Source organism: Stomoxys calcitrans, chromosome 4, assembly GCF_963082655.1.
Source record: "Stomoxys calcitrans chromosome 4, idStoCalc2.1, whole genome shotgun sequence".
Lineage (NCBI taxonomy): Eukaryota > Metazoa > Arthropoda > Insecta > Diptera > Muscidae > Stomoxys > Stomoxys calcitrans.
Genome location: NC_081555.1, coordinates 48,203,985 through 48,228,215, shown reverse-complemented (window position 1 = coordinate 48,228,215; position 24,231 = coordinate 48,203,985). Strand labels below are relative to the sequence as shown.

The 24,231-nt window shown below is 37.1% G+C and overlaps 2 protein-coding genes across 3 annotated transcripts in view; both read right to left on the bottom strand.

Annotated features, from left to right (window-relative positions):
- LOC106085280 (zinc finger protein 652-B) overlaps window positions 1–24,231 on the bottom strand; it is a 37,685-nt gene extending 13,454 nt beyond the window's left edge. The window contains exons 1-2 of the mRNA XM_059367874.1: window positions 24,150–24,231; window positions 23,837–24,087 (exon numbers count right to left, since the gene is read on the bottom strand). The gene's annotated coding sequence lies outside the window, so the exon portion shown is untranslated. The remainder of the gene's footprint in view (window positions 1–23,836; window positions 24,088–24,149) is intronic.
- On the bottom strand, window positions 4,457–12,909 carry LOC106085281 (transcription factor grauzone-like). Of its 2 annotated transcripts, none has more exons than XM_013249459.2 (3): window positions 12,739–12,909; window positions 5,693–5,824; window positions 4,457–5,606 (listed from the first exon to the last, which is right to left on the bottom strand). In XM_013249459.2, exons 2-3 carry the CDS (start codon window positions 5,813–5,815, stop codon window positions 4,560–4,562), a joined length of 1,170 nt encoding a protein of 389 aa, XP_013104913.1. In that variant the 5' UTR covers window positions 5,816–5,824; window positions 12,739–12,909; the 3' UTR covers window positions 4,457–4,559. The 2 variants fall into 2 exon arrangements, with proteins under 2 accessions (XP_013104913.1, XP_013104915.1); XM_013249461.2 differs by lacking the exon at window positions 12,739–12,909 and adding an exon at window positions 8,201–8,520.

Below are 24,231 nucleotides of genomic sequence, written 5' to 3'. Positions count from 1 at the left end.
TATTGCTTAGATAAAACCATATTTGGATATAGGTGCCGTATATATCGATCTCCCGATTTACAGTCCTAAACACTTATAAGACTCATTTATTACCCTATATCACAGGAACTTGGAACAGTGATTTGAAACGAGTTTGGATTAAAAACTGGTACATATTTCACCGGATTTTGGCGACTTGTTCCGCCCGACGGGACTTAATACATTTTTAATTAATTTATGTTATATACTGTTAACTATATAATAAATCCCACGGAAAGTTTGCTTGGATTTTGGTTTAGTTTACTTTTTGGTCGGCTGGGGGGGCATTTGGCAGGTTTTTTGAAAATGTTGGTCGAAAAAATTTTGTTGCAGTGGCAACATTGCTGCTGTTGTCAGACGGAAAAATATTGAAAATAACAGAGTAATGTCATTAATACCTACTTGAACAAACAAGTAAAAGCATGGTAAGTTCGGCCGGGCCGAATCTTGGAAACCCACCACCATGGATTCTGCTTAAATATGGGAGCTATATTTGGCTTTAGACCGATTTGGACCGTACTTGGCACAGTTGTTGAGAGTCATAACAGAACGCTATGTGCAAAATTTCAGCCAAATTGGTTGAAAATTGAAGCTCCCAGGCGCTCAATAAGTCAAATCGGGAGATAGGTTTATATGGGAGCTATATCAGGTTTATATGGGAGCTATATCATTAACATAGTTGTTGGAAGTCATAAGAGAACACTACGTACACAATTCCAGCCAAATCGGACAACATTTACAACTTCAACATTTTTTTGAGATCGGTTTATATGGGAGTTATATCAGGTTATAGACCGTTTAGAACCATAGTAGGCACAGTTATTGGAAGTCATAACAAAACACTACATGCTAAATTTCAGCCAAATCGGACATAAATTGAGGCTTGTTCAAGGGCTCAAGGAATAAAATCCGGAGATCGGTTTATATGGGACCTATATCGTGTTATTAACCGATTTGGACTGTACTAGGCAGAGTTGTTGTTGAAAGTCATAACGAAACACCACATGCAAAATTTCAGCTCAATCGGATGAAAATTGAGGTTTCCAGGGGCTCAGGAAGTCAAATCGGAATATTGGTTTATATGGGATCTATATAGACCGATTCGAACCGTACTACGCACACTTATAGGAAGTCATAACAAAACACTACACGTGAAATTTTAGCCAAATCGGATAAAAAATGCGGCTTCCAGGTTCTCAAAATCAAGATCACAAATCGATTTTATGGGAGCTATATCTCAATCTGAACCGATATGGCCCATTTGCAATTCCCAACGATCTACATCGATGTTAAGTATCTGTGCAAAATTTCGAATTTCGAGGTGTTACAAACGAAATGACTAGATTAGTATATCCCCATCCTATGGTGGTGGGTATAAAAAGGCCTTGAATGGATTCAAGACTGTACGCATGTAATGGCTTAACATAGCTTACTGTACTAAATTTCAGCATTAACTGGTAATAAATACACCATTTATGTGTAAAAGACTTTCAATCTGGATTGACCAAACCATACTCGGCACAGACTTTGAAGGGATTAACACAGTTCTGTGTGTCAAATTTCAGTGAAATCGGATAATAAATGCGTCTTTTATGGGTCGTAGACCTTAAATCGAGAGATCGATTTATATGACAGCTGTATCCAAATATGGATCCTTCTAGTACATATGAATTTTCCAGCCTAACACAGTTTGATGTCACACATGAACCAAACATGCCTATACCTTCACTTGAGATGGAAAATTACTTGGGGTGGGTTGAAAATTACTTCGGTGGGGGGTAAGCTGGAATTTTCGCACGTGCGCTCGGTCAAGTAAGCACGATCAGTTTGGGAGTTTACGAATAGCTCAATTGGGAAATTTTTCTCTTCAGAGAACGCAAAGTTTGGAAATTTATTTTTATGTTCCGGCAAGTGCAGCATTTCCCTTGCTCTTTCGAGCTCAACACTTTTTGAATTCGTGAGCCATTTAGAACTTGCAAGGCTTTACCGTGAGCTCATATTTCAATATATGTTGCATCCTTCACAAAATATTTTCAGATCTTTAGCCATTTTATTGACACTAGGGTGTAGATTTCTTTGAATTCGAGCCGTCACTCATCGAACCATTTCAGGTGTTGTTCCGGTTTTTTTGTGCCAGTATCATGTCGTTTGGCATCAATATCATTTAGGTGCGATATTTAACAATTTGCTTCACTTTGAGGTGCTTGAGTTCGCCAACAATATCCGGTTGCGATTTGTCAGCCAACCAAAACCCAATCGAACTATTACGCTTGCATTCCATCATTAATTAATTTTTTTTATACCCACCACCGAAGGATAGGGGTACGTTCATTTTGTAATTCGTTTGTAACTCATCGAAATTTCCATTTCCGACCCTTTAAAGTATATATATTCCTGATCAGCGTAAAAATCTAAGACGATCTAGCCATGTCCGTCCGTCTGTCTGTTGAAATCACGCTACAGTCTTTAAAAACAGAGATATTGAGCTAAAATTTTGCACAAATTCTTCTTTTGTCCATAATCAAGTTAAGTTCGAAGATGGGCTATATCGGACTATATCTTGATATAGCCCCCATATAGACCGATCCGCCGATTTTGGGTCTAAGGCCAATAAAAGCCACATTTATTATACGATTTTGCTAAAATTTGGAACAGTGAGTTGTGTTAGGCCTGTCGACATCCTTCGTCAATTTGGTTCAGATCGGTCCAGATTTGGATACAGCTGCCATATAGACCGATCCTCCGATTTAGGGTCTTAGGCCCATAAAAGCCACATTTGTTATCTGATTTTGCTGAAAATTGGGACAGTGAGTTGTGTTAGGCGCATCGACTTCTATATTCAGTTTGGACCAGATCGGTCCAGATTTGGATATAGCTGCCGTATAGACCGATACGCCGATTTAGGGTCTAAGGCCAATAAAAGCCACATTTATTATCCGATTTTGCTGCAATTTGGGAGTTTTGTAAGGCCCTACGACATCCTTCGTTAATTTCGCCCGGATCGGACCAGATTTGGATATAACTGCCATATAAACCGATCCTCCTATTTGGGGTCTAAGGCCCATAAAAGCCACATTTATTATCTGATTTTGCTGAAATTTAGGACAGTGAGTTACGTTAGGCCCTTTGACATCCTTCGTCAATTTGGCTCAGATCGGTTCAGATTTGGATATAGCTGCCATATAGACCGATCCTCCGATTTAGCGTCTTAGGTCCATAAAAGCCACATTTATTATCTGATTTTGCTGAGATTTGGGACAGTGAGTTTTGTAAGGCCCTTCGACATCCTACGTCAATTTGGCTCAGATCGGTCCAGATTTGGATATAGTTGCCGTATAGACTGATACTCCGATTTAGCATTTTAGGCCCATAAAAGCCACACTTATTATCTGATTTTGCTGAAATTTGGTTGATTTGGAAATTTAAAGTTTTGGGTCCATAAAAGGCACATTTACTGTCCGCTGTCGCCGAAATTTAGGACAGTGAGTTTAGTTAAACTTGACATACTTCTGCATTATAGCACAGATCGCTGTCATATAGACCGATCTCTCGGTTTTAATTATTGGGGCCATAAAAAGCGAATTTATTGTCCGACATTGCCGCAATTTGGGACAGTGAGTTGTGTTGGGCTCCTCGACATCCTTCTTCAATTTGGCCCAGATCGGTCCAGATTTGAATAAACCGCATAAACCGATCTCTCGATTTAAGGTTTGGGCCCATAAAAGGCGCATTTGTTGTCCGATGACCAATCTCTTGACGTAAGGTATTGGGCCCATAAAAGGCGCATCTATTGTTCGATATCGCCGAAGTTTTGGATAGTGAGTTGTGTTAGGCCCTTCGATATTATTCTTCAATTTGACCCAAATCGGTCCAGATTTGGATATAGCTGCCATATAGACCGATATCTCGATTTAAAGTCTTGGCCCCATAAAAGGCGCATTTTAATCCGATTTCACTGAAATTTGACACAGTGACTTATGTTAGGTCTTTCGACATCCGTGTCGCATATGGTTCAGATCGGTTTGTTTTTAGATATAGATAATAGATCAATATTTTGTTATACACAGTTGATCTTTGACTTGTACTTATCAGTATTTGGTCCAAATCGGAACATATTTTGATATAGCTGCTATGAGGCATAAGGTAAACATTTTTCACCGGATTTTGACGAAAGGTGGTTTACATATATACCCGAGGTGGTGGATATTCAACGCCTTTTTACTTGTTAAATAAACTCACAAGCAATGCTTTAGGTTGCTTGTAAACAATATAATGAGCTGTTAGTAAAACAAATTATCATAAAGTTGTCATTTATAGTTTGACAGAAATATCCTCACGGCTGTTGAGGATCGAATGTGTGTGTAACCACTCATCCCATGACTATTTAAACTCAAGTGAACTCTGCTAGTTTTGTTCTCCCAATAAAAAATTTATAGAGTGTTGCATGAGACCATTCTTTTTAAAATTATTTATTTTAATACACTAAGTACGGACTATTCTTATAACTAGTAAGAACTTATTCTTCTAACTAGACACAATTATTAATTACGTTTTCTTGTTTTTCGCTTGGCAAACTCTTCGGGATGGTATGCTTTCATATGGTGGTAAACGCCGGTACGATATGTAAAGGTCTTTGGACAAACAGTACATTTCGCAGTATATGAACTGGCGGAATCCTTCTTTTTGATGGAATGTTGAAAATGCTCGTGCGCCTCTAATGTGGATTTTGCGGAAAAACATCTTCCACATAAACTACATTGGTATGCCTGGGGATTAAGGTGATAGATGGCATGTTCCTCGACGCGGAAGCGGTATTTGATTTTGCGACCACAACATGAAATGTAAAATTCCTTTTGGGGGTGCTTCTGATTAAAGTGCGTCCTAACGTCACAAAATTGTGAAAATTGTGCTGAGCAAACATAGCACGTCAATAGTGGCTTCCATTGGGCTATAGTTGCATCGATTTCTGAATTTGTTTTCTTTTTTACATCCTTCCAGGAGGTAAAGGGCGATGAGTTTCCAGGAGATTCTGACCTGGTTCTTAGTTCCACTAACTCACCATTTCCATCATCCGTACTTGATACGGAATCAGCTGCTTCCGGTTCCCAATTGTCAAACTCATCCACAATAAAAACATCTCCACCTGCCGCTTCGAAATCATCATCGATATCATATGGCTCTCTGGTTTGAGGATCTACTTCGTCCGGATACTCAATGCCATTGGAGCCGGCAGCATTTTGCTCAATATTCCCTACGTCAGTCGAAAATTGTACAGCACAGTCTGTTACGACTAATTGACCTGCGCCAAAACCGGCTACCGAATTTACTTCAAAAGAGCTAGGTTCATTTTCATCAGCATCATCTGCTATAGTAATCACATCGGAAGGTTCTTCCACCTTTAAAGAATTTGCATTAATAAACTCTTGTGATGTTAAATTTTCTTCCTCGGGCTGTCCTCCGTCATTGTGAAGATTATCCAGCAAAAGCAGAATTGTCTGTTGGAAACTGTTGAAACCGGATATGTGACGCCAACATTCCATGCACAGCACTGCATTTGGTGTTGAGCAACCACGTTCCACGTCTAGATACTGAAATTAATAATGGACCGATGTTCGGAAGTAGTACAAACATACAAAATGGATTATTTATAATGAGGCGCAGAGGTGGGCTTTACCTTTGGATTGAAATATTTTTTGGTGATATTATAAACCCCATTGCATCGACCGCTTGAATCACGCAGCCGTATACTGTCGTTACAGCTACTTCTACATAAGCGACATACATTGGACCCTGCCATAATGTAAACCTAAAACAATAAACAAAAAACAATTGCTTTAAAAAATTAGTGATACCACATCATTTTTATACCCACCACTGAAGGATGGGGGCATACTCATTTCGTCATTCTGTTTGTAACTACTCGAAATATTCGTCTAAGACCCCTTGGAGTATATATATTCTTGATCGTCGCGAGATTTTATGTCGATCTAGCCATGTCCGTCCGTCCGTCTGTCCGTCCGCCTGTCGAAAGCACGCTAATTTCCGAAGGAGTAAAGCTAGCCGCTTGAAATTTTGCACAAATACTTCTTATTAGTGTAGGTCGGTTGGTATTGTAAATGGGCCATATCGGTCCATGTTTTGATATAGCTGTTAATAAAGCGATCTTGAGCCTTGACTTCTTGAGCCTATAGCGTGCGCAATTCTTATCCGATTGGAATGAAATTTTGCACGACGTGTTCTGTTATGATATCCAACTACTGTGTCAAGTACGATTCAAATCGGTTCATAACCTGCTATAGCTGTCATATAAACAGATCTATGGGCTTGACTTCTTGAGTCTCTATAGGGCGCAATTCTTATCTGATTTGGCTGAAATTTTGCATGACGTTTTTTATTTTTTCTTTCAACAACTCTGTCAAATAAGGTTTAAATCGGTTCATAACCTGATATAGCTGTCATATAAACCGATCTTTGGTCTTGACTTCTTGAGCCTCTAGAGGGCGCAATTCTTATCCGATTTGAATGAAATTTTGCACGAAGTATTTTGTTATGATATCCAACAACTGTGACAAGTATGATTTAAATCGGTTAATAACCTGATATAGCTGTCATATAAACAGATCTGGGGACTTGACTTCTTGAGCTTCTAGAGGGCGCAATTTCTATCCGATTTGCCTGAAATTTTGCATGACGTATTCTATTCTTACTTTCAACAACTGGATCTTGACTTCTTGAGCCTCTAGAGGTCGCAATTATTATCCGATTTGCTTGAAATTTTGTACGACGGATCCTCTCATGACCATCAACATACGTGTTTATTATGGTCTGAATCGGTCTATAGCCCGATACAGCTTCCAAAGGGCGCAATTCTTATTCGAATTGGCTGACATTTTACACAGGTCTCCAACATATAATTTAATTGTGGTCCAAACCGGACCATATCTTGATATCGCTCTAATAGCAGAGCGAATCTTTTCTTATATCCTGTTTTGCCTAAGAAGAGATGCCGGGAAAAGAACTCGACAAATGCGATCCATGGTGGAGGGTATATAAGATTCGGCTAGGCCGAACTTAGCACGCTTTTACTTGTTTCTTCTAACATCCCCTTCATAATTAAACAGCAGTCCTTTTCAGCAAACAACAGACTTTTCCGATGTAAGCCTGCTGCTCAGAAATTGCAGAACTACTGCTACAATAGCAGCAAAATTAACTACTAGTATTCAGCAGACAGTTTTTGCTATTTTCACCAAACTTTTTTCTTTGAGTGTATGTTATTTATAAGTTTACCAGTGATGGCATCAACCTTAATACCGACTTTTTGTTTTTTGACTGATTCTTGGATTGTTGTTTCTAAAAGGATGTTGAATAGCAGAGGTGACAAAATACATCCATGTCTTACTCCTCTTGAGATGGGAATATTAGCAGTCGTTACGACAGCGATTTTGCAAACTGGTTGCAGCATAAATTTCTTATAAACCTAGCTTCTTTTCCATATATTCCAAAAAATTTATTGGCATCAATCGGGATATCATGTTGTTGGACCTGCGTATCTATTCACTACTAGCAACATCAACTCTGCTCTATAAACGTCAAAGTTTGGATTGCTTCTGTTTAAAATCCTACTAGCCCCTGGGCAACTCAAAAATTATTCACTACACCCAAACATCATCTTCTTACAAAACCCAAAATTTAGCTTTGAATTGGCACGCAGCCTAAGACGTAATTTAAAAAATTTACATTGCGTTGTTTTCTATTATTTCTGAGCTGACATATACCAACCAATAAATTTGACTCTGCCTCTCATCGCAGCAACAATTTGTCAAGAACATCTTCGCCCTGCAAGTTCAAACATGGACTTAAACAAAAGTGAATGCCTCTATAAATTGTGAGTGAATTCGGTCGATATGTTTCAAATGTTTGAATGTGTGTCCAATGGACACTGTCCATGGCCCTGAATCATCAGCTGCGATGTCAGTTTAGCGTTTTGCTCAACGCACAACAACCCGTAAAAGTTGGCCAGCACTGTTGATTTACATTTTACATGAGATTGAATTGAGTGAACAGCACACGAGATTCATCGAGTGCGACGAAGCAAAGCATTGTATAAAAATAACACAGTACAACACGATATTAAATAAAATAACTTTATATAATAATAAAAAAAACGCACGTATGTACTTACATAAACTCAATTTGAGAAGTCTTGTCTCTAAGTATTTGTAAAGCAAAATTTGTTTTAAGAATAATTGCTTTCAAAGATGGGGAAATTATTGAACTATAGCAAGTTGAAGAAATATGAAATGGTTAGACAACAAGCCGGTTTGATCTCTCGGTATGTAAGCGCCATACAATACACAATGTACAAGACAGCCATTGATTCACACTAAAACAAAACAAAAAGAGAACAGAAGTGAAATGCCCCCCCTATGACTAATAAAGTACACGTTGGCGTACACCAACACATGCACTTCTGAATTGAGGTGTAACAGCTCATGTGAAGATAGTTTGCTCTCTCGCTGTTCCAAATGACATTCGTGTTATCAAGCAAGTGGATGGCGTAAACTTTGCCTTAGCCAGAGTAATGAAGTTTCATGTATGTAGGTAGGTAAAAAGGTAATTTGGTCGGCTTTGACCAAACCATATAAAATATTTAATAAATAATCGCATCTGTGTAGAGTCCAGCACACCCATCAGGTATTAATATAACGATCTAACGTATTTAGATGTTTTAAATGGGCACAAAATAAAATGCATTTCAGTTTAAGACTGCACTGTAGAAGATACAAGCATTTTAAGTAAATAAAGGCCCCCCGTAGCCGAGTTGTTATCGTGCTCTGATTGCCAGTGCGGATGTGGACGATTCCTCAGACAGGTGTTTAGCAACAACTGCTGAGTCATCTCCTAATTCCCCAACCCCGACGCTTCTATAGAACGCCAGCTTCAACTTGTTGAATGCGTAGGACACAACTCCATCGGGCTTGTTGAGGTCGGAGTTTGGTACGAAACTGCATACTGCAACCAGCCTCATCCAATATAGAGGCTCCAGCTCTTCAGAAAACGTGAGATTGGTTTGCTAAATACCGTTTAGGACCGTACTTAACATAGTTATTGCAAGTGGCACCAGGGCACTAGTCAAATCGGCAAATCTTGCGGCCACGGGTCTTCAACGACCTACATCAATAAAAAGTATCTGTGCAAAATTTCAAGCGGTTAGCTTTACGCGTTCGACCGCTATCGAGATTTCGACAGAAGGACGGACATAGCTAGATTACGGTTCCCAAAGTCGACTTTCGACTAATCGATTAGTCGACTTTCATTGATTAAAAAGTTGAAAAGTCGAAGTCGAATTTCGTTGATTAAAACAGTCGAAAAAAAAGCTGCACAGAGAAAAAAAGCTGCACAAAGATACAAAATTTGCTTGCTCATGTACTTTTTTTTCAAGTGCTACGTTTCATCGCTCTTTGGTTTATTCTTGTTGCCATAAATATATTTTTGAATTAAATGGTTATTTAAACGGAAGACAAAACTTGGTAACAGCATTACATGGTTGAATCGATTTGGTGATCTTCGGCAGCGGTATTCAGATGGTAAAGAAAATTCGTGCCAGATCCAAGCAAAATTTTAGAGATTATGTCCTTATAAATTTAAGATTCAGCTTAATAATTTAATGTTTATGTTTATAATATATTCTTGATTGTCTAGTCGTTCTGTATCGATCTAGCCATGTTCGTCCGTCTGTCGAAATCACGATAGAGATCGAACGCGTATACTTAACTGGCATATCGGTCTATACGGCAGATATATCTTGATATATTCCGATCTGAACCATATTTGGATTGGATGTCGGGAGGCTTAAAATAACTCATTATTTCAAATTTAAGCACAATTGGGTAATAAATGCAGCTTTTATGGGCTTTAGACCCTTTTTCGGCAGATCGGTTTATATGGCAGCTGTTATTAAATATAGTCCGCTCTGAACCATATTTGAGTCGGATGTGGGGAGGCTTCCAACAACACACTGTTTCAAATTTCAGCGAAATCGGGTAATAAATGCAGTTTTTATGGGCTTCAGACCCTATATCGGCGGATCGATCTATTGGGTTGCCCAAAAGGTAATTGCGGATTTTTTAAAAGAAAGTAAATGCATTTTTAATAAAATTTAGAATGAACTTTAATCAAATATACTTTTTTTACACTTTTTTCCAAAGCAAGCTAAAAGTAACAGCTGATAACTGACAGAAGAAAGAATGCAATTACAGAGTCACAAGCTGTTGAAAAAATTTGTCAACGCCGACAATATGAAAAATGCGCAATTAGTTTTTGGGCAACCCAATATATAGCAGCTATATCCAGATATGTTCCGATCTGAACTATATTTCGATTGGAAGCTTAAAATAACTAATTATTTCAAATTTAAGCACAATCTGGTAATAAGGGCAGCTTTTATGGGCTTGAGACCCTTTATCGGTATTTCGGGCTATATGACAGCTCACTGTTTCAAATTTCAGCGAAATCGGTTAATAAGTACAGATTTTATGGGCTTCAGACCCCATATGGGCAGATCGATCTATATAGCAGCTATATCCAGATATTATCCAATCTGAACTATATTTAACGAAATCGAGTAATAAATAAAGCTTTTATGGGTTTCAGACCCTTGATCGGCAGATCGGTCTATATGACAGCTTTATCTAAATACAGTCCGATCTAACCATATTCGGGTCGGATGTCGGGAGGTTTAAAATAATTCACTGCCTTATCTTAACCTTAACCTGCGTGAAAGGATGATCGAGAGACCGGTTTATATGGGAGCTATATCAGGTTATAGACTGACTGGGACCGTAATTGACACAGTTACTGGAAGTCGTAGCGGAATACCGCATGCAAAATTTCAGCCAAATCGGCCAAAAATTGCGGCTTGTAAGGGCTCAAGATGTCAAATGGGAAGATCGGTTTATATGAGGGCTATATTAGGCTATTGACCGATTTGGACCGTACTAGACATAGTTGTTGAGAGTCATAACAGAACACCACATGCAAAATTTCAGCGAAATCGAGAAAAAAAATAGCGGCTTGTAAGATTTAGGAAGTCAAATCGGAAGATCGGCTTATATGGGAGCAATATCAGGTTGCTGACCGATCTAGGCGGTGCTTGGCACATTTATTGGAAGTCCCAACGGAACACTTCATGCAAAATTTCAGCCAAATCGATTAGAAATTGCGTCTTCCAGGGGCTCAAGAACTCCAATCGAAAGATCGGTTTATATGAGAGCTATATCCAAATCTGAACCGATATGGCCCTTTCGAAATCCCCAACGAACTAAATAAATTATAAGTATCTGTGAAAAATTTCAAGCGGCTAGCTTTACGCATTCGACTGCTATTTCGATAAACGAACGGACATAGCTAGATGGAGTCGGAGCGTCGAGACGATGAAGAATATATAAATTTTTAGGGGGTCTTAGACCACTACTTCGAGGTGTTATAAACGGAATGACTAGATTAGTACACTCCCATCATAGGTATAAAAATTATTAAAAATGGAAAAGTAAAACACTATATGTGAAAATCTTTGAAACTAACAACTCGCTCTTAATGCAGAGCAATTTATTTTCTGCAAATAGCTAATTCTGCCCGTGTGCATTCCACTAAGGGGCAAACTTCTCACATTTCAATGAGTGCAGTCCGATTCATGTTTTAAACTCAATGATAAGGGGCCTCCTTTTTATATGCCGAACTGCGCGCAGTGTGAAACCTCTTTGGAGAGTAGTTTTTATATGGCATAGTACCTCACAAATGTTGCCAGCATTAGGAGAGAAAAACCACCGCTGACAATTTTTTCTGATGGTCTCGCCAGGATTCGAACCCTGGAGTTCAGCGTCATAGGCGGACATGCTAACCTCTGCGCTACGGTGGTAGTAAAAATTTGTTTCTTATCCAACAACAATACGAGTTTAATATTTTAGCAGATTTTGTAGTTGAAACAGCAGATTTTGTTAGCTTAATAATAGTCGTAAATGTTTGCTAAAACAGCAACCATTTGTTTGCTGAAACAGCGGTCATGTGTGCTTTCCTATTTTCAGCAGACAATTACTGATACTGAAAGATGACTGAATAATTAGATATGACATCTATAAGTATGGCATGATCTCTTTTTTAAGAGAATAAATTTTTGTTTTGTTTGAAGATTGATTCTCTTTGTTGTGTTTTAAGCGAAATTTTCAGTTTTGAACCACTGTACGGAGTGCCGTGAACGATATCTCTTATAGAGAATAAATACAACAGTGCAGAAATATACCAAACCAAAATCGTGTATAACACACTGCATTCAGTATAACATGTCTCTTATTTAACAGCCATTTGACAAAAGATTTTCAACGTAACCAATGCCTTAAATAAGTATTGTGAGTACTTCGTTCGATTATTTAATCATGTTCGCATGTGTATAGATACACATCACACATAAAACCTAAAAAAATCTTCAACGCCAAATCTGCTATTGCCAGCCATGCACACCATGCAGTTGCCTTTCACCATGGTGAATCAATATATTGATTTGCGCTTTCACACTAGTTTACAGTCACACATACAAGAGCCTCATTTAGTGCGCCGAAGCAAAACGAAGTGTAGCAAACATTTTTCAATACAACACACTATACAATGCAAACCACTTTTGATAAAGTTAAATGTTATACATACAGAATATATTTTCATACTTACATTTATTCGAGTAAGATTGAATGTGTTCGACTACTTTTTCAACCAAAGATATATTATTGGAATACACACGTGTAAAAGCGAAGAAACTCGTGAAATACACAGCGTACACGAAAAACAAAGATTAAATTTATAGACAACAAGCTGGTTTGATCTCTCAAAGTTAAATAAAACAAAAACCTTCACTACATCAGCAGTACACTATACACACTGTTTGTCAATGCCACCATTTAAAAAGAGTAAAATACATGGACAGTCAGGTAGCTTGTGGTAAGAGAAGTAAAGATAAATATAAATTTCAGAGAACAAACTGCCACATACACACGTACATATAAACACAAATACTTATCTGCATTGAAATGTAAAAACATTTGAAGGCAAGTATATTTCAGGGCATACGTCACAGCTACGTTTGAAAGCCAACGGCAGATAACATAGTCGCTGTTAAGCCGCCAAAAACAATAGTACTGCGTTGAGGTATGTATGTATGTTGTTAGGTAAATTGTCTTCTTTTTTATTTTTGCTTGCTTGACAATAATTAAGCAGGTATACAAAACTGAGCCCTAAAACCGTGGAAGCTGTACAATCAGTACAATCATTGCGTGGAAGTGAGTTATTATAATTAATCGTTTGATGATAAATATTAAATATATTAATTAATGAAATTTTCTGTAGAGTGGTCACAAAAAATGTTTATTAACAGATCTACAGTTAAGAAGACACAAGCATTTTAAGTTATATTAAAGAAATTTCTCAATTGGTGAATTTGTTGGGATGCATGCCCTCATCACCAATTTGTCAAGTTTTAACTTCATCCATGTTTACATATAATTCCATAAAATCTGAAAGAAAATAATGTTCCAGATATACTAGGGATCTCAAGTTGGGACGAAAAGTCGACTTTTAGACTTTTGTCAAATTAGTAAAAGTCGATTTTTCGACTTCTCGACTTATTGTTGCAAAAAGTAGACGTTTCGACTTTTTGTCAAAAATCCCAAAATTTTCTAAATAATTATCCATTTCCTACAAGTCTTAGTAGACTTTTGCCATGAAGATATAATCAGTTCTTTGTATTTTCATAAAAGGGAGTTATTAGGAAGAATTTTAAATGCAAAATTGGCGCATTTTTGTACGAAACCACTTCGCTATCTTAACGGTAATATGGCGTATTGCAAACGTTTCCACATTTCAGTTTACTTTCACTTTTTATACCCTCCACCATAGGATGGGGATATAGTTATTTCGTCATTCCGTTCGTATAACCTCGAAATATTCGTCTAAGACCCCATAAAGGATATACAGGGTGGCTGATGAAAGCCGCTACCAAAAAAAAATGTAATAACTTTTTTTCTATTTAATAATAATAATTTAATAATTAATTTAATTAATTAATTTAATTAATAATAATTTAATAATTAATTTAATAATTTAATTTAACATGAATAAAAGAAAAATGTATTCCATACACCGAAAAAAAAATGTAGCAATATTCATCATTGTAGCAATATTCATCAGCCACCCTGTATGTTCATGATATAGTCATGACAACTAACATTCGCAGGAGTAAAGCTAGGCGCTTGAAATTTTGCACAAATACTTCTTATTAGTATCGGTTGGCATTGTAAATGCGCCAAATCGGTCCATGTTTTGATATAGCTGCCATATGAACCGATCTTGGGTCTTGACTTCTTGAGCTTATAGAGGGCGCAATTCTTATCCGATTTGGTTAAAATTTTGCACATATCAATTTGGTATGACATTCAACAACTGTGCAAAGTATGGTCTAAATCAATCTATAACCTGATATAGCTGCTATTTAAACCGATCATGGGTTTTGAATTCTTGAGCTTTGAGAGGGCGCAATTCTTTCTCGATTTGGAATATCGTTTTGGTTTGAATTCCAACAACTGTGTCAAGTATGGCCCACACCGGTCTATATCCTGATATAGATGCCATATAAAACGATCTCCCGATTAGACTTCTTGAGCCTCTAGAGGGAGCAATTCTTATCAAATTTGGCGGAGATTTTGCATATGTCGTTTTGGTATGACTGCCTACTTCGTTCCTACCAAATCGGAGTCTATATATACTAAATTCCATCTGCAAATTGCAAATTTTTCCCACGAACATTCCACTTAGGAACAGAGTCAAACTTCTCACAAATCAGTGAGTGCAATCCGATTCAAGTTAAAGCTCAAATTAAAATTAAAGCTGAAATTTTGTATATAGTGTTCTATGACTTCCAACAACTACGCCAAGTACGGTTCAAATCGGTCTATAACCCATAGTTTAGCAGAATCCATGGTGGTAGGTTCCCAAGATTCGGCCCGTCCCAACTTAGCACGCTTTTACTTGTTAATTTTATAAAATTGATCCGGGACACTTTTTTTTTAGATTTTATTTATTTCTTTATTAATGACATTAAACTTATAGTAAATATAAGAATATTGTAGATAAAAACAATGCATTGGCAAAAATATATCGAAGCGAACATTTAGAATTATAAAAAAAATTCAGTGGTGAAGAAGTCTTTGAATATTCTTTTCCCAAATGTCCACATATTATGTATGAAATCGGGAAGTTTAACTAGGATAGTGATCTACATGTATGTTAAGTATGTATACCTAAATATGATCCAATCTGGAGTAGATGTAATCCTGAAATTAAAACAAATTATGGAAAAAGTAAGTCAAGATGCCAAAGCCTCATCATCTTCTAAACATGCTCCACACTTGTCGTACCTATTTTGGGTTCTGTGAGCAGAACGAATTCCTGATTTGTTTTACGCGTCAGTATGGGACTTTGTTTTACGCATGTGACGAGTACGTCTCTCGCCTTACGCCGGACTCCGTTCTTTCCAACCCTGGGGACTAAATCCACTTCGGAACCGCTTTCGCATTACTTCGAGGTGGAGCCCATATCTGGTGATTAGCCATATTATCTTCCTTGTGTCTGCGTCCAGACCTCCGCATTCATACCCTACGCCGACTGAGTCCAGTTTCATCTTATTCCTGCGCAGTACTTGTTGAGATATTCGGTGTATTTCATCACCGCCTCCCAGTTCTTATTGTCTTCCAGCATCCTCCAGAGTATTGTTCCAAAAGAAACGTCGCTGATTGCTGTTTTCAGTTCTCTGCGTCTTTCGCGCTCCCGGAAGTTAACATGGCTGGCAACATTTGCGTAACGTAATAGTTGACGCCGCCGTGCTTCTTATCTCTCCATACCTGTAAATCGGGTATAAATCGCCGCGTCTACCTTTGTTGCCATCTATCGAAAGACTCCTCTCGTATGACCTGTGTATGATCAGTTTGAATCTCACCCTGTCGTCTCTGGGTGTTGCACCTCCCGGTGTAAAGCCAAGACCTGTAGGTCTATCGAAACCATTCCGGCTGTCACAAGGGCGAATGGCTATACCATTGTCCGGTAGTATGATATGACCCTAAGAGACGCCGTCCTTTGTACCGAGAGAAAGGATTTCGCTCGGCATTCTGTCTGCATATGTCCATTAGGAGTCTGCAAATGCTTAAAAGAGGCCCACCTATGTTTGCCGTCAGTCGACAGAGTGGCGTCGTAATCCTTGCGGCCTTTGTTGTCGCATGCCTGATTTGCTCTGCATAGGTTTGCTTTGTATCCAGTCGGATCCATAGATATTTGACCGATCTCCTGGCTTTCACCAGTCCGTCGTCCATGCGCATATCCACATCCAGTGAAATGTTTTTTCTCGTTATTAGTAGCAGCTCCCTCTTCTGCATCGCAAGTTGCAAGCCGTGGGAATCCAACCAGTTTTTTGTCCTTAGCACCACCTTTCGTAGTTTGCACTCTGCACCTTCCGTTTCTCTTGCCTTGATGACTGCAGCAATGTCAAAAGCACATCCTACTAGAGAGGTTCCGTCTGGCATTTCAGTTCGCAGTATTCCATCCGGACGAAACCTAATGCCGTTCCTGATGTGATCTCATATTCACTCGCTCCATCCTAAGAGTTATAGACAAATATCCTATTATGCAAGTAGGTTAGGTTGAAAAGAGGGTGCAGATAAAGGGTGATTTTTTTGAGGTTAGGATTTTCATGCATTAGTATTTGACAGATCACGTGGGATTTCAGACATGGTGTCAAAGAGAAAGATGCTCAGTATGCTTTGACATTTCATCATGAATAGACTTACTAACGAGCAACGCTTGCAAATCATTGAATTTTATTACCAAAATCAGTGTTCGGTTCGAAATGTGTTCATTCACCGTTCAGCGATGAGGCTCATTTCTGGTTGAATGGCTACGTAAATAAGCAAAATTGCCGCATTTGGAGTGAAGAGCAACCAGAAGCCGTTCAAGAACTGCCCATGCATCCCGAAAAATGCACTGTTTGGTGTGGTTTGTACGCTGGTGGAATCATTGGACCGTATTTTTTCAAAGATGCTGTTGGACGCAACGTTACGGTGAATGAACACATTTCGAACCGAACACTGATTTTGGTAATAAAATTCAATGATTTGCAAGCGTTGCTCGTTAGTAAGTCTATTCATGATGAAATATCAAAGCATACTGAGCATCTTTCTCTTTGACACCATGTCTGAAATCCCACGTGATCTGTCAAATACTAATGCATGAAAATCCTAACCTCAAAAAAATCACCCTTTATTAATCCGCCCCATGCCACTATGGACATACAACTAAGCAATTCGTCTTGCTCGTGGACAGGCATATTTCAGTCTTCTCTGCGTTAACATGGAGACCTCTGGGTCTAGCCCAGTCATATGCAAGACCCTTTCGGCTCTTCTGCATAGCTGGTTCGGATCCTTACCACTTAGAAGTTCAAATCCCTCCTCAGTCAGCATCCGTATGTTATGCAAGTAACTTCTCATTATTCTCATCACATACGACAGGATATTAGAGTCCTCTCTGAGCGCTTGGAGAGCTTCAGACCATCTGAAGCTAGTGAATGCAATTCTAACATCCAGTATGGAAAAGAGTACAATCGGCCTAGAGTAGTTGTTCCTTTGCCTAGCCGCCTCTACTGTCTCCACTACATCTCTGAGAGCTCCGATCGTGGACGATCCTATCCGAAAGTCATTTTGCCTCATTGAGAGTCCACCTACCTCCGAGGCTTATAAGTCGCTCCAAAAGCATGTCGGCCGTATCTACCATACAAAGTGGTCTGAGGATGGGATGTGAGATCACCTTTGCCCTTGCTTTTGACCATCAGCTTTTGTCTCTTCCATACCTCCGGCAAAACACTTTTAATTTTTTAGACAAATTTCCTGTCTGCTTTCAGCTATCTGTCTGATGATCTTGTCCGGTATTCCATCGGGACCGGTGTCTTTTCTGCTCTGAAGGCTGCATTCCTTTACTCCTCTATCGTAAACGGGCTTATGTTGTCAGTGGGTTATTCACATTTTCTTCGTACGTGCCGGGGGAAGAGTGTGTGAACTATATTTTCCATTGCCCTTCCGTCCATCACCGTAGTTGGGCTCCGAGTTTTTCCATCACGATTTTTTAAATTAAACTCAATCAAGTAAACTTAAACTTTAATTAAATGTTTTAATGAATTTTTATTTGGATCAATTAAAAGGTTAATCGGAAAAATTTGCTTAATGTTTTCCAATATTCTTCAGCAAAAATAGTGATTGATTGCATTTTTCAAATTTTTTTCCTGTTAGGGCAAAGATCATTAAATTTAACGATTTTTTTTGTTTCTCTTTCGAGACGAGCTCGATGATCGGAGATGCAACCATTATGGGACGCGTTTCGTCTTTGGTTAGAAGACTTTTCAAACTTATTAGGTGTGATGGCTTCAAGGTCCGTGCGTTGGTACGTTGTATTTGAATCGTATTAATAGCGAAAACGCGTCTATGATACAATTACCACATTAAACACGCTCGACAACCCCGTCTATTAGCTGTACTTTTTCCCAATGCATGTATTTTTGTGTAATGACAAACATTCTTTTCTGTGGCAAATTACACTTCTTTCGTACTACACATGATTTTGTGCATACCTTGGAAGTTGTATTGATGGCTTCGAACGCTTATAATAACGAGGCGTGATATTTTTACTTATTTAAGGTATATAACAGCGACGGCCAAAATATGTGCCCCGTACTTTTTCGCTCAGCACCTTATACTCTTTTGGTGCGTATGAGATCTCTTTACACAAGCAGAAACGAAAACAGAACATAAACATTATTCAAAGCAGCTGAGGCAATAGTTTTCGCCTGAACATAAGAACACATAATAGTGAATACATGAGAAATCAATTTGTTTTTTTTTTTCGGAAACCAATATTTGTACGTAAAATTATTGAGTCAATTTATTTTTTAATTGAAAATTACACAAATGTCAATCACAATCTTTATTGAAAACAAATTTCATTGAAAAATTGCCGTCACTTTTTTTCTGTGCACTTAAACCAAAAGGAAAAAAATCAAATTTGTAATTATGTTCCATAAAGTTAATCTTTTCGAACCATTTTGGCATTGTTCGCATTGCTATTTTACTTCACGTGTAGAGTAAAATAATTTTACTCACGCATACATATCCAATATATGTGCCAACATCTTGTATCCCTCCAAACATTTTCTATCGCCCGAGTCACTAAATTGGCACTCAAGGGTGTTGAAAACTATCTCAGGCAATATATCTCTTTAATCTAATTAGTGTCTCAGTGCGGGAGAAAACGTGCCACTTGGCGATAGATGAATATTATCACTATTTAGTTACGCCAGAAAGTGACTTTTTAGAGAAGTATGAAATTCTTGGATTAGGGAATTTTAGACGATTTTTAATATTGCTTTTTTGTGGTCCCACATTAGGGTGCCTTAATATTAATAAAACAAATTTCATTTAAAACTGAATACAAATGTAAATTTATTTAAAAGTAAAAATAACTTAAAATTATGTTCAGTCTTGTACACGCATAAAAAATAAAACGTTTGGGACTTTTTTGCGATGTTGAGTTCTTGAGCGAAGAAGTTTAATTGGCGAAAATGTCCTCTACGTGAAACGATTTTTTTTGCATGCATGCGTATTCTATCTTAGTAATAATATTATGCAGTTCTTCTACTACATTTGAAACTTTATAGGGAAGAAAACTAACTAAAAAAACATATTTAATCCATATTTAAAAATAAATAAAACATACTTTTTCTATGTTTAATGATTAACCGTCTTCAATTTTCTGTTAACGCGATTTTTTGCATGTAAAAAATGTTGCTGGCACACTCTATTTATGTCAAAAACGGAGGCAGTTTTGTAATTTAAATGGGAGAGGTCTGCAATTAAATTTATTATCGACATAATTTAGTTTAGTTATGTTAGTTCGTTTTCAATGCAATTAAAAAATAAGCTTATCCAACGTATTTGCGGTGTATATGACACACAGGCCGAATTTTGGATAACCAATTGCTTGATTATCCATTATCGTTGGGTTCGTCAAGGTCCAAATAAGGTAGGGGTTTGAGGAAGATAAGACTGCCCAAACATTATGTTGGTTTTTTATATTACCTTTTATTATTCTAAAAGTTGCAAATTGTTGAATGCTTGGTTTTTCTGAAGTGCCTCGCCAAGTTAAGTTTACAGCTAATTCGTCACTAATAACCGTTTTGATAGCCATTTTTATGAAACAAGTTACGTCCTTTCCTCCGACACGTTGTAATAAACGTTTCTGTAGTAAACTGTTAATTAAGGAAGGAAAACAGTGCTTATTAAACTTTTTGACTTACCAAATGACCCCGCTTTTCATCATCAAATAAAAATCTTTAAAATCTCCAATGGAAACGAACGGCAAATTTGGAAAAACAGGTAAATCTATTTCAAAATACTGAACCTTAAACTAGGATCTTTTAATGAAATGAATTATTTACTTGCCTCTGGTTCCATATGAACCAATACCTACTTAATAGTGTAATTGAACAATTCATCACCCACTGTATGTGAACACTTAGAGAAATTTTTTAGTAAAAATGGAAAAATTTATTGCTGTAAAACAGAAAGTGTGCCGAAAATGGGACTATAGAAACTAAGATAATTTATACAGAATGGTTTAATTATTGTTAATAGTAACCTCGAATAAAGAAATTAAAGTTAGGAATTCCATGCTACTTACAAAATCCTTAATTGTTTTCCATATCACGCCCCCAAGTTAGTTCATGTCGAGATATCCGGATAATGATGTTGGAGCATTCCTATGTCATTGCCCGGCTTTCGCGGCTAACAGATACCGACACTTAGGTGGGCCAAAATAAAAGACATGAACTTACTTATGGGTGTAGCATGGAAAACAATTAGGGATTTTGGATAAATATCCGCACCCTCTTTTCAACCTAACCTATTTATTGTTAAAGCGTTAAGCTGTTTTAAAAGTTTAATTAAAAATACAAACCACATTTTAATATCTGCAGTCACTATTTGCTGATATCAGCAAACTTTTTTCTTTGGGTGTAGTTATTGGTTCAATCTATTATCCAAAAGGTAAGTAAAGTATTTACGTAAAAAAATTGTATACCTTGGGTCATTATAGGCAAATGAATATAGTTCGACGGTTCGGATTCATCAATAAAGTAAGTAATAGGTTCTATACAAAAAAAAAAAAAAAGGTGATTGTTAACCGCAGGCTATTGCAATGAGATAATTTTCTTACGTGTGTTGTTATCCATTATGCAATTAATTGAATTATTGCAAAACAATTTTCTCGGTGGTTTTTTAAGATAATTGCCTTGCTAGAAATATTTTTAACCGAAAAAGTTACTCCTTTCTCCGTTTCTAGTTGAGAAACTTCATAAATATTTAATTTTTCTGAGTTTAAAGGTTGATGAAAGAGAGGCTTCACATCTTTTATGATTTGTCCTTTAAAATAAGGAATATTGCCTATTTTGATAATTTTCGAAATTTTCACAACATTTTTACCCACGTAACAAAAGTTATTGGGCTCCACTGTGGAATATTTGAATTGTTGAACTTTCACATATTTGAAGCACTCACAATTCTCGCACGACCTATCCCTTTCGTAAATAATGTCTGCAGTTGTTTGTCTCTTTTCCAAAATGATACTTTTTTCCACTTGTCTATTGTATAATTGAGCACAGACGCTACTACTTTTTCTAATTTCATTTTTAATTTTTTGGAGTTGGTTCTCAAATCGAAAAGCGCTTACACCGTCTAGTCCTCCATATCGTTCAGCATCAACGTGTATGTGCAACAAAGAATGAAAATTGCATGTTAGAAATGACAAGTCGTATAAGTTCGGCACACTTTTAACAAAATCAGTTTCTGGGCAAAGTGGTTGTTAATTTTGCTGTTGGATTTATCGACAAGTATTCTAATAGCAACAGAAAGCCTAAGGAAGTGTTCATACCTTTCCTCAGAAATTACAGTTTTGAGGACAAATGGACCATAATATAAAAGAAATTGCCTCAATTCCATTGCTTTCCATTTATCCAATTCATCTAACGATCGCGGCTTTCTGGGAAATTCTACGGGTTTTATTTTGAATTAAAAAATCTGAGATTTGTGCAATTTTCCATGACGAAAGTGAATAATCTTCTCCCTTAACTCTTGTCCACGATCTCAGTAGCGTCCTTGTTACCCCTAAACAAACAATATGCATATAGTCGAGTCCAATTTGCATAACCATGTCCATTGGCAGACTTTCAATAGCATTCTTTGTTTGCCTTTAATACCCAGGATAAACGCTTTTGCTGGAGCATCCATTATAAAACATCGAATCTTTAATGTATAAAGTTTATTATTAAACTTTAATCCACTTTCTGCCAGTTGGAGAAATTCATCTACAAATTCGTTAAGAAATATATTAGGATCTTTTGGCTTCGAATAGCCTTCATAAACACCGACAAATAAGACGTCCTCGTAATTTTGTACGCTGCATAAAATAGGCCACACCTGCTTATTTGAGCTTTTACACGGCGGCAAACCATCAACATTAACGTCTATCTCTATCGTTTGCAAGTCATATTAATTATGGATTAAAAAAATCGGTGAGAACGTCTTCTAAACCATTGCTTTTACACATGCGTCCTTTGGAGTTTTTTTAAGAGTTCTGCAATCTTTTGGCACCGGTATTTTATTCTTGCGCAATAAAATTAATAAATAATCGTTTAAAGCGCTGTTGCAAACATTGTATTTTATTGCCCATTGGCTCAGGCTTTTAATGAAATTCACATTTTTGTCACTGCCATCGTTTTCCCTTTCATTGGCAGAATATTCACTATGCCTTGATTTTAATGTGCTCTCTTCATTATTGATTTCACAAACATAATTAATTTTAGAAACATCCTCATTAACTATTTCATTTATTATACCTTGTACTTCATTATTATTATTTTTTTTTTTTCACCAGGCAAAATATGTTTTACATTTTTTGTTTCACACAATTTATTTTTTTTTATTATTACAAGGGGCTTGAAAGAAATAATTCAACACCCGTGAAGTCTCTCTTTTATTTCTCAACCGAATTGCTTTTTTGTCATAGAACTCATTTTACAACTCACAAAACAGTATTTAATATTATTAGTTTAATTATAATACACAATTTAATTTTTAAGTCACTTTTTTTAATTATTACAAATGTACAATGTTCAACTGGGCTCCAATTGTTTTCGTTTTCTTTTGCTTACTTTTTCAATTCAAGAATAACTGTATTTTTGAAAACAAGTTTGCACCAATGAACTTGTTTTTGTAAATTTTGCAAGATGAAAAAAACATCCACCTGTAGCGACAAAATAGTGACACTTTTGTGAGGGAGTTGTTATCTCTCTCACAAATAGATGAAATGGAGTGTCGATTTAGTGACATTTTTGACAGGGAGTGAGAAACTCACTCCCAAATGTTTGGAGGGATATAATACACACCACATATAACAATCCAACAAGACACAAAACGTCTACGACGAAATTTTTGTTTATTTCGCTACATTGCACGATGCAGTTGTTTTTCACTGTTTATTTGCACTTTCGCACGAGTGTGTAATCACCAGCCCCAAGTGCGACGAAGCAAAACGAAATGTCAAAAGATTGTACAACACACAGAAGCATAAAAATGGCTATTGATAGAAAAAGCTGTTATACATACACGCACTACATTTTCATACTTACATATATGTATACCCAAGTGTAAATGGGTGTGTTTAGCCACTTCTATGTATAATAAATCAAAACGAAAACTAATAAAAATATACATAAACTATACAGTCTGCACGATGAACCAAGATTAAATTTGTAGACAACAAGCAGGTTTGATCTCTCAAAATAAAATAAAAAACCTTCACTACATCGGCGCTACACAATGCACACTGTTCCGCACTGCCCAAGCACCATTGAAAAAGAGAAATATATGGGTTGGCAGCCTGTGGTAAGAGAAGAAAAGATAAATTTGAGAGAACAAAATGGGTCATGCTTTCATACATACCAACATTTCATACTTTGTTGCTTTGCGATGAACAAACACCCGAACGCTCTTGTTGGCCTTTGTGGCTGTATTTCAGGGTAGA